General features: G+C 64.5%; 1 protein-coding gene across 15 annotated transcripts in view; it reads left to right on the forward strand.

Annotated features, from left to right (window-relative positions):
- Positions 1–2561: 2561 nt before the first annotated feature.
- ADGRB2 (adhesion G protein-coupled receptor B2) overlaps positions 2562–14815 on the forward strand; it is a 33264-nt gene continuing 21010 nt past the window's right edge. For 7 of the 15 annotated variants that reach the window (XM_070078853.1, XM_070078855.1, XM_070078857.1 and 4 more), the window contains exons 1-2: positions 2563–3066; positions 9487–10336. In XM_070078853.1, the coding sequence (XP_069934954.1) occupies positions 9502–10336 (835 nt within the window). In that variant the 5' untranslated portion in view covers positions 2563–3066; positions 9487–9501. Of the gene's footprint in view, positions 3067–3888; positions 6120–9486; positions 10337–13218; positions 13292–14815 lie in introns of those variants that run through there. The other 8 variants (XM_070078850.1, XM_070078852.1, XM_070078862.1 and 5 more) reach the window with 6 other exon arrangements.

Below are 14815 nucleotides of genomic sequence, written 5' to 3' on the forward strand. Positions count from 1 at the left end.
GGGCCTGGCCTCTGGCTGCCCAAGATCGGGCTTACGGGCTGGGGTCCTTGTCCTCTGTCCTACGTGATGGGAGTGATGGGGGCGGGTGGCCCTTCACTTGGCCTAAGCCCTCAGGCCTCGGTGGCCTTTCCCCTGCCTGGTCTCTGTCCCAGGCTCCCTAGAGCCCCTCCTGGGGCTAAGACTTGTTCTTCCCGCCCCCACCTGGGTCTTTCAAAGTGATTTCTCTTCAACCGGCTCGATTTGAATATGGAAACGATTTGTAATTACTCCAAGTCCTGGGGCAGCTGGTATTAGCATTGGAGTGAGGCCGGAAGGGCAGGGGCTCCTGGGAAAGGCGGTGCGGAGCCCTGATGCGGGGAGGAATCTCCGGGAAAGCCTTCCCAAGCTCAGAACCCCCCCCCCACCTCCTCCGTCACAGCCTCTGAGAGGTCCAGCTCCCCCTCCCAGCTCACACCGCCCCCCCCCCCCCCGGCCTTGCTGATATCCCCCTGTGCCCCAGGGAGCCCCCCGCGGGTCGGGTACCCTCTCTGTCAGTCTCTCAAGCTGTCTGACCACCTGTCTTCCCTAGGGCATACATTTTTGTGGCTGAATGAACCTCAGAGCCTACCGAGGAACAGAGAGAGACAAAAACGCTGCTGTCTCTCTGGAGCCAGCCCCTCCTGTCACCCCTTCACCCAGCTGGATCCTGAAGTGGGGAGGGGAAGGAAGAGGAGCCGGGCCTTGGAGATCCAGCTGCACCACATCTGCAAGAGACCTGCCTGGGTTTTTCTGGGCTCTGGGTCTCTAGGATGCTAATGATCATGAATATTCATAAAGAGGCAGCCAAGCTCCCTGGGGGAGAGGAAGGGGCTGCCGCTCTGGAGGACCTCCGTCCTGGAGGCTTGGAAGGGGCCGTCCCTGCATCCTGGCGGGCGACCCTGGCCCCAGCCACTTTCCCCACTCCTCAGCGCTCATCTCAGTCCTCGGGTCTCCCACCGCCCTGGGGGGTTCATCACACACTTTGCAGATGGCAGGGAACCGCTTGGCTCAGTGTCACAGTGGCAGCTGAACCTTCAGACCCTGAGATGTCAGGGTGTGTTTCAGGGTGCTCAGCGGGAGCCCAGGAGCCCCGCCCACTGATGCAAGGCACGCACGGAGGAGGGTGGCCCTGGCCTCCTTGGGTTCCTGCAGGGAGAGAGAAGGTGTCGCCCATCCCTCCTCCCTGCCTCCTACAGCCTCATAAATTCCCTTTAGGCGACGGGTGAGATTCTTTCATTGCCCCTTATTACCTCCTTCCATTAAAGTCGATAATCTCTCACAATCACTCACAACAAATGTCACCGCGATGGCCAGGGGGAGGGACGGGGGAGGGCACACGGGGGGTACTGCTCCTGGAGAGAGGTGGGCTCCTTTCCATCTGGCCCCCCGGCCTCTAGGACAACACAAAACGCCAGGGGCCTCACTGGGATTGGGTGGCCTGGGGATCTCCTTGCCGGAAGGTGTGGCCCCCTCTCGGCTGGAGCACCTAAAACCATTCCGCCCTCGTTGCAAAGCTGCCCCCTGCTGGCTCCTCCTCTGACCACAGGCATCGGATTAACCTACTTGTCTCGGCTGCAACAGTGTGTCCCCAGCCTGCCCACCTTGCTGATGGCAATGTGCCCAGGCACAAACTGCCCGGCCAGGGCCCTGAGCCATGGGCATCTCCCTGGGTACCACCTGCACCGTGGAGGCTCAGGCTCCACCCTGCCGTTCCTGGGCACAGTGCCAGGATGGGGAAGGGGTGGGTCTGTTACATCTCGGCTGCTTCTACACAAACAGATGCAACACGGGGGCGCCCCTGGCACAGGGAAAGGCACTAGTGGGAATAGAGAGGGACTCAGGAAACATGTAATATATGGCACACGTGTAGCATCCCCGTGCCTAGGGACATGCAACATTGCAGAGTTTACAGCAGAGAATGCAGCAAACGTGCCACACTGCAGTGTACATACGTGGCTCCTACGTACAAGTTACCCACAGCACTTAGCACACGTGTGGCACCTGTAGGCTTGGACACAGAGTGTCTCTAGGCACAGGAACAAGCAAACATGCGTTCAGGGCCAGAGCACATGTTAATAGTCTGGTACCCTATGTAGCCCTCTCACGCACGGGAGCCAGGCAACATTGCAGTGCACACGTAGGGCACCTGTATGCATATGCAAAGTTCAGCGCAACGAATGGCACCTGCATCCACAGCGACATGCAATATGCAAGGCACACGAGGGGGCGAGCGCTTCAGTCCCCAGGGCCCGGGAGACCCTAGCTGCGCGCGATGCCTCGGGCCTGGAGTACGGCTGGAGGGGCGTCGCGGATCGCCTCATCCTGCGGCCCAGGAGGCCGCGGCGGGCGGGGCGGGGGCTTACCCGGGGCTTCTCCCGCGCCGGCGCCTGGGGCCCAGAGCGGGGAGGGGGAGGGCGCGCTCGGCTCTGCTGGCGCTGCTCCCCCTTTAACAGGAGGCGGCGCGCGTCGCCCCCGCCCCCCGCCCCTTCTCCCGCGGCTCCTCGCGCCCGGCCTGGCGCGCGCCCCCTCCCGGGCCCGGCCCGCGCAGGCGCCGCGTCCCGCCTCGGCCGTCACTCGGCCCGGCGCGCGCTGCGGGCAGTGGCCGGAGCGGCCGGAGCGGCCGGAGGAACCCGGTTCGGCAACGGCGGCGGCGGCGGCGGCGCTCGGATGCCAAGGAGGATGCGGCACCGGCTCGCAGAGCCTGGGGCTGCGGCCACCGCCCGCGAATAGGAGGCGGCGCGCGGCGCGGGCGGTGCTCGGGGCGGGGGAGCGGGGGGCGGCGCGGCGAGGAGGAGGCGGCGGCGGCGGCGGCGGCGGCAGCGGCGGCGGGAGCCCGCGCCCGGCCCGGCGCCCGCCCGCCCGCCCCGCGCTGCTCCGCGGCGTCTTTTCTGCACCCTTCGCTCCGCGGAGCGGGAGCCCCGGCCCTCCGCGCGGCTGCAGCGAGCTGCCCTGCGCCCGGCCCGGCCCCCGCCTTAGGGATGGCAAACTTGCGCCCCGTGGCCGCCTCCGCCAGCGCCAGCCCCCGCTCCTGCTGCTGACGGCGCCCAGGTGAGTGCTCGGCCCGAGACCCCGACCCAGCCCTGCACCGAGTCCTCCTGGCGCGGTCCTGAGTTTCCGCACCGGCCGGGACTCGGGGCGCTCTCCCAGCTGGTCTCTGTTGAATTCTTCCCCGGCCCGAACTGAGTCCGTGTAGCGCTCACCCACCCAACCCCATTCTTTTGGGAACTCCCAAGCCTGGGGCCGAGGCCACCTCAGACTCTGGTGATTCTCTCCCATCCCCTCCCCGCGCCTGGACCGACCCCATCACCCTGCTATGAAAGCCTCCCTCCCACGGAATCCTGAACCCGGCTGTGCCTCCCCGTCGTCTCAAGTCTTCCAGTGCCTCGGCCTGGATCCGGGTGATGCGCCCCCCACCTTGAGGACAGCCTCTCCAACCTGCAGCTCGCCAGTGCCCCCTCTCCGGACCCCCACCTCTCCCAGTTTGGATGCCGGCCCCTGCCCCGCTCCTCTACTTGGGCTCTGCCGGAGTCCTCCCTTTTCCCTTTCTCCTCCAGCCGAGTTCCTGTCCACCCCCGCGCCTGTACCTCGACCATGCTCCCCCTTTATTTCTGTCCCGAGTGCCCCCCCATATCTGCCCAGAGTGCCGCCTTCCCCTCGCCAATCTCTGCTGCAAGACCCCTCCCCCAGCATAGAGCTGGGGCCGTGTCCCCCCCGTCTGCTCCAAGCCCCCTCCCCTCTAGCCGGAATCTCGACTGGTCCCACATCCCTGACTCCCGGGTCCATCTTTGGCCAGAGTCTATGTGTCCATCCCCCATCCCTCCCCCCCCCCCCCCCCCGTATAGAGCCAGGCACCAGACGCACCCTCCCGCAGCCTTGGGGGCCAGCATGATTTTGGGGCGTTGTAGGCTGTGAAGTTGGCGGCCACTCCCGCAGTCGGCTCGGTCAGAGGGCACAGACGTGGCCAGTGCAGAGCGGGCGACCGGTCTGTAGCCCGCTGGGGGGGAGGGGCGCCGGGCTGAGAGATGCCACCCGCCTGCCCGCCTCGCCAGCTGCCGGCCGGGCCCCTGGGCGTCCTCTGGCGCCCCCTGCCCGCAGTCCCGGACCCACCGCCCCTTCTCCCGCCAGCAACCCCGGTTTCCGCAGCCCAAGCGTTCGCGGTGGCTGCAGGACTGGCGCTGGGAAGTCCCTGGGGAGAGGAGATGGGTGGGTGAGGACCGGTGCCCAGACACTCCTGATGGCCAGGCCATATGCTCCGAGGGTGGGGGGAAGGGGGCTTATCCCAAGCAGCAAGTCAGGACTCCTTGGAGCCATCAGGCCCAGACCCCAGGTCCGTCCGGTTGGGCCCTTTGAGGCTTGGGCAGGTGTCCCCAGGGAGCCCCTGTCTGTCTGCTCCATGGCATTTCCCATAAGGGGGGTGGGGGTAAGTGTGGGCACTGTCTTGGGCATGGAGGAGGCTGTGGGGAAAACCACCCGACTCTGGGACAGAGCAGGCCCCAGGCAGTGACCCCTGCACTGCCACAGGGGAGGGGTTCACCGTGGACCCTGCCCAGGGCCTGCGCTGGTGCTGGTGGTTGGGAAGTGAGGGAGGGGCTTTCCTGGACGGAGGCTGTTGGAAGAGATCTTCCCCTCTTCCCTGTTCCCCTCCCCTGGTGCACTCCTCCCCCATTCCTCCTCAGAAAGGCAGGGTCTTGTCTGCTGTGTTTGCTCGTGGCATCACAAAAGGAGATCCCAGCTGGTCTCTGTCCCCTCCCTGCCACCCTCCCAGCTGGTCTCTGTCCCCTTCCCTCCCCGCCACCCTCCCAGGTAGTGCAGCGGAGTGAGTAGGAAGGAACTCCGCTTTGGGGCAGGTGAACTGGACCCAACAGCTGTGCCAGCCGGGCAAGCTCCTTAACCCTTCCGAGCCTCAGCAGACCCTCCGTGGATTGGATCAGAGGTCTTGGGAGAATGCGTATAGAATGTCCAGCACCTAGCGATGTTCAGACATGATGTGTGTTGGGCTGCTGCTCTTCAAGGCCAAGGTCAGGCCCCTCTCCACTCTTCATCCCAGAGTAGAAATGCAAATTGGGTTCTGATGTGTTCACTCCAGCCCTCAGGATCATAAAGGCAGGAAAATACCTTCAGCCCCTCAGGATGGGGCCAGGGAGCCAGTGACTTGCACCACCCCACTGGTCCTGTAGCATCCCACTGGACCTCTGTGGGACCAGCTCTGGCCAGGTGGTTCATCTGTGAACTGTGGGCCAAGGTCCCAGGTCCTGGTTCAAGTGTAGAGGCTGGGGAGGTGGGATCAGCCCAGAGAAGAAACGCAAGACAGGTCCCCTCAAAGGTAGGCTGCTCCTTAGGGGATTCTGGGGGTGGCGGAAATTCTTCACTGAGACACAGAGGGGCCCCCGACTGACCCACGGCAGCAGGACTTTCGTAGGGCAGTTCTTGCCCCAGGGCAGTTAGGGGCAGCTGTGCCCCAGGGCCACCGGAGTTCCAAGGAGCCTGGATCTGGGAGCCGCTGGTGAAGGGGAGGGAGGGGGCTCGAACCCGCGACGTTCTGCTCAGCTGGAAGAGTTCTGGGCAGTGTGGCCGGACCTGGGTCCCCCCGTGGAGTGGCAGCCTCCCAGCCACCCGCCTGCCTGGACAGCACTGACATTGGCGAACAAAAGCTTTCGGTTCCTGTAGCAACGGCGGCTCCAGCTGCTGCAAAGTTCCGGGGAGGCGGGCAGAGGGCGGCTGAGTCACCGCCCCCTCCCCTGTGGCCCGCTCGGCTCCGCCCCCAGGGGCAGGGGGCCGCCCCTCGGTCCCCTCTGGCTTCTGCCCGCCTTCTCCTCCTGGTGGCGTGCAAGAGGCCCCCAGAGCTCCCCGTCTGGCTGCAGGGAGGGGGTCGCCCCCTACCCGTGGCCTCGCCCACTAGCACCAACCCCCGCCCCCCCACCCCCCCAGGCACGATGGAGGGTGTGCGCCCTCCTGGGTGCCCGGGCTCCGGGAAGAGGGATCCCTGAGGACCCTGCCCCTCGGTCGGTGCATGGCCAGGGAATCCGGAGGCCGCACGTGGGGGTCCCCGTCTGCGTGGCGGCCTGAGCTCGGGCCGGCAGCAAGCACCCGGGAGGCGCAGGGTGAGTGACGGGCCGGCGAATTGGAGCTGCCAGGTGGATAAACGCGACGGATGTGCGCGTCGCCGCGCCCCCTCCCCCACCCGCCGCCCCTCCCCCGCCCGCGGCAGGGGCTCCCGGCTCCCCGCCGCCGCCGGCGTCCCTGCTCGCCGCTGGCCTGGCCGACGGGACCCAATCCCGGGGATTCTGAAGACCCGGCCGTGGCCCTGAGGTGCCCCACGCGACATTCCCCACCTCCTGCCTCTTGCCCAATCCTGTCTGGATCCTCGCTGGGAAAGCCTTGGGTTCCTTTATCTGGCCCAGATGGTGAGCGGGAGGCTGACCATTCCTGTGGGGTCGGAGAAAGGAGTCCTGAGCCTGCTTGAGCCGAGTGGGGTCCTTGGGTTGCCGGGGTGGGGAGGCGTGGGCACGTGTTGAAAGGGGCCCTGAGCGGGCCAGCTCCTCAGCCATAGCAGCACAGACAGGCCCTGGGGAGGAGGCCTGGGGGCTCCTCTCCATCAGCCTCCTGTGATCCGGGATTCTTCCTCCAAGCTGACTTCCAGCTCTCGCCTCCCTAGCTTTTGTGTGCCGGGAGGCTGTGGGCTTCACCTGGCTGGAAGTGGCAAAGGCCCTGTTCCAGGTCCAACCCAAAGCCACTTTCCCAAGGACCCCAGCAGGCCGGAGGGGAGGCTTGTGAGGAGGCAGAGAGGGCTGGGGGGACTCCCTGGAGCTTACCCTGGGCCAGGCTCTGGGCTGGGAGCTTGTGCCCAGGCTGAATGAGGTGAAAAGCAGCGCCGAGGGCGGGGTCGTGGTCTCCCATTTCTCAGAGAGGGAGACTGAGGCTCGGAAAGGCTCGTCATGGCTGATAACCACTTGCGCTACCCACGAGGGGCTCCGGGTGTTTCCCCAGGAGGACGGGCCCTGACCACACACTCCCAGGAGGTTCTTGCATGAATCCAGGCCCCTTTCAGACTCCGTGTGGGTCTTTATCTTGAGGGTTGGGAAGTGACGTGAAAGTGTCTCCTAAAAGGTCCTGGATTCTGGCAGGACAGTGAGGGTCATCCCTCCTCAGGGGAGGCCCCAGGGTGCCTGGAAGGACGCTGGGCTTGGCTCTGTTCTGGAGGAGCTGGTCTGAGGCTCTGAGCCATGGGTATTGGTGGCTTGGGGAGGGAGCTGTGTGGAGGAGGGAGCAGCAGAGACCCAGGTAGTAGTATCATGTGCTGAGCCTCAGAGGGCCCGACACACCTGTGTGTTCACACTCAGGAATGTGTGTGTGCAGCCGTCTGACTACACCTGGGCACACGTGACTGCACACACCTGAGTGCATGTGAGGTCATGCGCCAGTGGTTTGCACCCATTTTTGTGCACATCTGTGTGCATATGTGGGACGCGTGTGAATGTCTTTCTGCACATGTCTGCTTTTGTGTGTGTGTCTTTGGGGCACAGGCCTATGTAGGTTGGGGTGTGTGTATAGGGACAGTTCCCTGCTCTAAGGGGGGAGGGGAGGCCAGTTATAATGAGCCCCCCTCCCCTCCACAGCGCCGCAGCCATGGCCTGAATTTTGCAGCCTGCTTAAAAATAATTGGGGGCAGCGGGGGGATTGGATGTCAGTCATCATCAGCCGCTGGCTTCGCTGGTGCTGCGGCAGGCTGGGCAGGCTGAACAGTTTGGGCCAGGCATGATATGGGGTGAGGAGGGCCAGGGATCCTGTCCCTTTTTCACCTCTGAGGAGGGGGCTCAGGGGATGCACAACACAGCCTGCTCTGGCTCCTGCTGAATAATTGCAAGTCTTTGGAGGAGGGTGGGGCCACTGAATGGTGACTGGGCCTGCCTGGAGCTTTACCTGTCTCATCATCATCTGCTCACCGCATGGGTGGCTGGGGAGGTCCAGGGACTCGCCTGCACCTGGGGCTTGGGCCTGGCTCCCCGGTGCAGCGTGTGGGAATGTGGGCTTGGGGGCTGGGGAGCTCTGTGGGTGCCGCGCAGGAGTTGGGATGCTGGGGTTCCCATTCCTCTCCTCCCTCCTCTCACTGTTTAGACTCCTGAACAGCCAAGGGGAAATCTGTCCCCCGGGAGCAGCTGTGTCTTGGGAGAATCTAGCCACACCTGTGAATTCTCCTGTGTTTGTGATTCCGCTCCCAGAACTAGTAGCTTGCCCATCTGGCCTGCATCTTGAGTGATTAGCACAGGGAGGGAGCAGGAGGCTCTGGATGGAGGAGAGAGAAGCCCTGACCTGGTGGGCGAGGGGGCACTCAGGCTGGGTCCCTCTCCTGTGATCTTGAGCCGGTCTTTGAGCAGCTAGGAGTGCTGCGAGCTGTGCCTCCGGGGGACAACGAGGCTGTGTGGGTCCCTTCAAGCGCGGGGCCGTGGGCCAGACTCTGTTTTCTGGGTGGGTGGAGTGGAGGTGGGGTGCTGTGGGCAGTGGCTCTGCCCTGACCTGATGGTGGGAGAGCACCTGCAGCTTTGCCCTCCCCGCCCCCTGCACTTGCCCCTGGGTGCCCTCCCCACCCACTGCGCTTGCCCCTGGGTGCCCTCCCACACCTGGAGGGAAGGCAGAAGTCACCCTTAGGAGCCGGAAGACACCCTGGTGAGGCGAGCCCTGGGGAAAGGGTCGAGGTCACAGCAGGCTGGTGGCTTTCCCTGGAGTGGTGGGCCCTGAGCCAGGCCTCCGAGCGTAATGCCATGGAGGGGAAGAGGGGAATTATTGTGCCCGTTTTGCAGGGGGGGAAGTTGGCAGCTCGTTGCACTGGGGCTCAAGTCCAGCGCCTCTCCCTCTTGTTCCAGCTGGGAGCAGCCATGATAAATATGACATTGACACTGGCAGTGCTCTGCTGTGGGCAGGCTCAGGGTGTGCTCTGTCTCTGGCACACAGGCTGTGACTCCACCCCTTTCTCGCCCACCCGGTGAAGTGAGCGAGCACGACATTGTTCTGGGAATAACCTTGAATTGCTCTGATGTATAAAAACGCCGATCACTGTCGTCGGACATCACGGCTTTGACAGTCACCAGTGGATTCCGCGTGCCCCGCCCCGCGGCTGATCACGACACCCTGGGGCGGGAGCAGCGCTTGTGGCGAATGAGGCTGGATCTGAGTGTGAGGCTGTGGTGACACTGAAGGTTCCTGTGGGCCTCGCAGGTGCCGGGTACCCTCCTGAGCCCACTCCCTCGCCTAAGCTCATGCCACCCTCCCAGGCCACCTGCCAGTGAGGTACTGTCGCGGCTCCATTTTATGGAGCAACAGACTGAGGCCCGGAGCGGTCGAGTCCCTTGTCTGCGATCTCACAGGTGGACAGAAAAGAGCGTGCTCTTAGCCCTGAGGCCCACTCCCTGCAGCTGGCAGCAGGAGGTTCCCACTGCCCAGGCTGGCTGTGACCCCTGTCTCTCTCCACAGGGCAAGGGACATAGGATGACCCCAGCCTGTCCCCTCTTACTGTCTGTGATTCTGTCCCTGCGCCTGGCCGCCGCCTTCGACCCTGCCCCCAGTGCCTGCTCCGCCCTGGCCTCGGGTGTGCTCTACGGGGCCTTCTCGCTGCAGGACCTCTTTCCCACCATCGCCTCGGGCTGCTCCTGGACCCTGGAGAACCCTGACCCCACCAAGTACTCCCTCTACCTGCGCTTCAACCGCCAGGAGCAGGTGTGCACCCACTTCGCCCCCCGCCTGCTGCCGCTGGACCACTACCTGGTCAACTTCACCTGCCTGCGGCCCAGCTCCGAGCAGGTGGGGGCCCAGGAGGGGCCGGAGGCAGTGGCAGCGGCTGAGGAGGCGGCGGCAGCCGAGGAGGCAGCGGCTGCGGGGTTGGAACTGTGCGGCGGCTCGGGCCCCTTTACCTTCCTGCACTTCGACAAGAACTTCGTGCAGCTGTGCCTGTCGGCCGAGCCCTCCGAGGCCCCGCGCCTGCTGGCACCCGCCGCCCTGGCCTTCCGCTTCGTGGAGGTGTTGCTCATCAACAACAACAACTCCAGCCAGTTCACCTGCGGCGTGCTCTGCCGCTGGAGCGAGGAGTGTGGCCGCGCGGCCGGCCGGGCCTGCGGCTTTGCCCAGCCAGGCTGCAGCTGCCCTGGGGAGGCAGGGGCCGGCTCCACCACCACCACCACCACCGCTACCGCCACCACGCCTCCGGGTCCTCCTGCTGCCCACACCCTGTCCAATGCCCTGGTGCCCGGGGGCCCAGCCCCGCCTGCTGAAGCCGATTTGCACTCGGGGAGCAGCAATGACCTGTTCACCACCGAGATGAGATACGGTGAGTCTGAGAGGGGCTCAGGTGGGCCCCGGGGCTGGGAGTGGGGAGGTGTGTTTGCTGGCGGCCATCCTGGCAGATCCGGGCCGTCCCTGCAGTCCTTTGGCGATGTCACCTCTCCGCTCAGCCTTACCCAGACGTAGGGGTCACTGAGCTGCACTGGGGTGAGACCTCACTCTCGGAGGCTTTGCAGTCTTTGGGGGTGGGTGGGGGACGCAGGTGAGGCCATGCAGAATGATGTGCAAACCCAGGGAGGGAACCCCCTAACTGGGCAGCTGTGGGAGCAGAGGTTTGTTGGACAGGCGGAAGTGAGAGAGCCAAAGGAGCGGGCGGGGAGGGCCCGAAGCGGGGAGTGACCGTGGCAGGGCCTGGCACTGCGAGCTGACAAGTTTGCCTGGAGGCTGGAGGAGGCAGCGAGCGGGGATGTGTTCCTGCCCACATGGGTCAGGGATTCTGGCAGCAGCCCCAGGGTCAGAGGGAGGCGAGGAAGAGCGTGCCTGAGCTCCCAGGCTGCCTCGGAGGCCTGGGCTGGCTCAGCTCCCAGCGTCCCCCGTCTCCCCGCTCTGGGCCTGTGTCTTCTGGGGCCGAGTCCGCCAGCTGCTGGAGCTTCCTGCTGACTGGGCAAAAGCTCCACGAGCCCTCGAGTCCTGCCCGCTCCCACCCCCACCCCAGCCCCCTCGGCCACGGCTGCCATCCACCGACCCTGCTTCCTGCGGCTTGAAGGCCCCAAGCCCTGGGCTGGGTCCCGCGTGCCTGCTGAATGCACTGGGCCACCGGCAGGCAGCAGGGCCGCAGACATGGTGGTGGGAGGGAGGCAGGTCTGGGGTCCGGTGCCCGGTGCCCGGCTCGGGTCTGGACAGCGAGGAGGCCCTTCCCCTCTCTCTGGGCCTCCATTTTCCCTTGTGGGACACCGGGAACTAGCTGATCTCACTGAGTGTGTTCCAAGCTGGCAGGGGCAGGTACCAGGGTGGCCGGGAGTGTCAGAGGGTGTGGTCTGTCCCCAGCCCTTCTCTGGAGGCCGCAGCCCTGGGCTTTGGCGCTGTCTTTGCTACTCAAGTGGATCTTTTTATTTATTTATTTATTTATTTATTTATTTATTATTTATCGGGAAGGGTCAGTTTCTCGGTAACGTGGGGAGCTGTCTGAGCTAATTGGAGGTGACAGGTGCCATGGACAGTCCCTCTTCCAGGGCTCTGGAGGGGGACCTCCTTGGCCTCCCCTGTGAGACACCTGGCATGGTGCCCTTGTACAGCAAGTGCCCAGTGGCCTTGCCGTGGCCTCTCTCCCAGGCCAGCTTGGCCTCCACCAGGTCGATGAAGCTGTCGGAGTGACAGCCAGGCCGTGGGCAGGTTACGGGCCCTGGAGGCTGGCCTGGGATTTAGTGCCTGCAGGAAGAAATTGAATTTCGCTTCTTTGTCGAACATCGGCGGAGAGTGCCGGGCGTATATCAGGAGGTTTATGGTTCTTCCTGCCTGGCCGCCGCTGCCTGTCACTCGGCGGGGGCCTCCCCCATCCTGCTCAGCTGAGGGCAGATTCTTTTGTCTGGCTTTCCCTGAGGTCTGTGGGCCCAGTGGTCTGCAGTGGACGCAGCAAGGCTCTGCCCTCACGGGCGGGCACCATCTGGGCAGGCTGCCACGTGGAGCATGGAGCCAGCAGCGGCCAGCTGGGCTTGGGGGAAGCCGGAAGCAAGACTTGGTTGATAGCCGCTGGGGTGTCTTTGAGGGTCACAGCGGGCTGGCGACAGGAAGGGCACCATCATCAGAACCTCTGCAGGGCCTCTGGGACCCGAGGTGGGGGATTGGGTGCCAGGTCTTTCCCGGGCAGTAGGCCTGGTGTCACCTCTGAGCTGGAGCTCCCAGCTGGCCCCAGTCTGACCTCTGCTCTTCTCCTGTGCTCCTTGGCACGTGGCTGTGCACTGGCTCTTCAGGGAGGGCCCCCGGGGGGCTGGCACGCGGCGATGTGGCATCCACTGTCATACATGGGCTCACGTGGTGTTCACTGGTGCCCAGAGCTGTGCTGGCACAGCCCCTTCCTCTACCCTGGCAGGCGGCAGAGGCTCTTCCGCTCTGCCACCTCCCCCCTCCCGCCCAGCTCTGCTGGTGCGAGAGGCGGCATGCGCACGACCACGTGCAGGCGGGTCTGAGGGTCCGTGGTGTTGTCGGGGCCTGGAGTACTCTGTGCGCTGACACCTTCCCCAAACCCTGGGCACGCTGTCCGTGCCTCCCCTTTCTCCTCCCCCATGGGGCTGCAGCGGAGTGGGCTGCCCTCCAGACTTCCAGGTCGAGTGAGAGCGTGAGGGTGGTGGTGAGTGGGCAGTGTGAGACCCCCGTGCGGCCCCTCAGCCAGGCGCCGGGGCAGGGCAGCGGCCTTCACCCGCTCCAGGGCACCTCCAAGGAGGACCAACAGTGAGGCCCAGCAGGGCGGCCTTGGGGTGGTACCGGAAGAGCAAAGAGGCCGGGGGCTGGTGGGCAGTGGCTGAGCGGGGCACCTGGGCCTGCCTCAGAGCCGAGTGCTCTTGACAAGAGGGTACAGGCGCCTGTTAATTTCACGCAAACTGCCTTTGATAGATCTCTTGTTATTTTTGGTGAGTTGAGCCATAAATTTGTGCCATCTTGCTGCCGCAATCTGTTAAGTGGGGGCAGAGGAAGAAGGAAGGGGAGGCAGGCAGGAAGGCGCTCGGCGGAGGGCGGGCACGGAGGCCGGCGGAGGCAATGCCAGCTCCCGAGGCTGCCTGCCAGCCCGCCGGGCGTCCCGCTCAGTGACCCTGCAGTTCCGAGGGCCGAGGCACTGGCCGTGGCTGTGCCGAGAGACACTCGGGAGAAAGGGGCCCCTCGTCAGTGCTCCCGTTCCCTGCTGCACTCCCTACCTCCCCACAGGTGCACCGTCCCACACATGGCCGGATGCTGCCCGCTCACCTTCCCCGTCATCCAGGCTCCGTTCTTGTGGTGTAGCCATCAGGTGAGCCTGGGGTCGGTTCCTGGGAGACAGCCGGGTCGTTCCCCCTCTCTGCCACTGCTGCTGCGGGACTTGGACAAGGTGCTGCCCCGCCTGGGGCCTTGGGACTCCCAGGCCCCAGCGACTCCCCAGCGCTGCCCGAACTCCTCAGCCCGGCGTTCAAGCGCCTCCGCCCTGGTCCTTGCAGCTGGGTGTTCTCTGCTTTCGCTCCCGGCCGGCTCCTCACCGTCCCTGGGCTGTTCCGCGCCTCCACGGCCCTTTGCCTTTGTGTAGCCTGCCTGTCAGGTGGGGCTCACAGCGAGAGGCCGCCTGTGGAGGAAGGCCTAGTCCACCATTTTCAGGAAGGGCCTCGCAGTCTGGGTCTGTGTGGCTGGAGCCCCGGGGCATGGGGTGCAGACTCCTGCAGAGTCTCAGCAGGGACCCAGCTCCAACCACCGCGTTGCGCACGTCTTCGTGTCTTGGTCGGAGTGGAGTTTGCACTGGGCCCCCGGTCGGTGCTGAGTGTGTGAGGTGGGAGGCGTATGCTTTGGTGCCCCTCGGCGGGACAGAGTGGTCACCAGTGCTTAGTGGTCAAGGTCATTGCCTGGAGTCACCCGGACCCCACTGCTGTGTGACTGTCGACAACTTGCCTCACCCCACCCCCACCCCCACCGACTGTAAAATGCGCAGAGCAGAGCAGTGGCGGGTTAAGCAAAAGGCCGGGGGTAGGCACCCGGCACAGCACCCGGCCCACAGGTGGTCCGTAGGAAAGAGTCGCCGGGCACCGGGGTTTCGTGCACCAGGAACCTCTGCGCATGTGCCCCGTGGCAAGGAGGAAGAGAGCAGGGCACAAACCCGCAGGGGGCTGGGGGAGGCCCTCTCCAGGAACTGATTCTGAGTTGGGTTTTGAGGAGTGAATAGGAATTCACTGGCCTGTGAAATTTCTCTTTAAATTGAATCACTTCTAATGTTGAATATATTGAAAAGAGATTTTGTGCCGTGGACAGAAAGGCTATCACTTATCTGGAGTAGAAGATACGTAAAGAAACAACACACACAGGGAAAACAACACGGCGTTATTTAAGGGCAGCAGGCCGCTCTTAGCGCCTCCGTGTGTGTTAGGGGAATTAGCATGTGCGGGGACCTCGTCCCTCTCGCGGTTAAAAAGGCTGGAAATAAGGTGACCGTGTAACTTATCCAATCTGGGACGCTTCTCAGGTTATGAAGGGCAGGAGGTAGGTGCTGTTCATTATGGAGGGCCAGGGCAGGCAAATTGGCACGTGGTCACCGTGCTTCGGGTAGACCAGGGAGGGAACCTCTGTGAGCCACCTGAGGCCACTCCTCCCTGAGGGGACGCCCGTGAGCTAGAGGGAGGCAGCGGTGCAAGGGCATTGGAGGCGTGGAACCTGCCAGGCAGGGGCTGGACCGAGAGGGAGGAGCCGGCCGGTAGCCCCAGCCGAGGGACGCAGGACTGGGGCTTGCCTGCAGGCCACTGGGGCCGTCTCCTGCTGGCCCGGGCCTCTAGGACCGCAAGAAACTGAGTGTCGT

The sequence above is a fragment of the Oryctolagus cuniculus genome, chromosome 7 (genome assembly GCF_964237555.1).
Source record: "Oryctolagus cuniculus chromosome 7, mOryCun1.1, whole genome shotgun sequence".
Lineage (NCBI taxonomy): Eukaryota > Metazoa > Chordata > Mammalia > Lagomorpha > Leporidae > Oryctolagus > Oryctolagus cuniculus.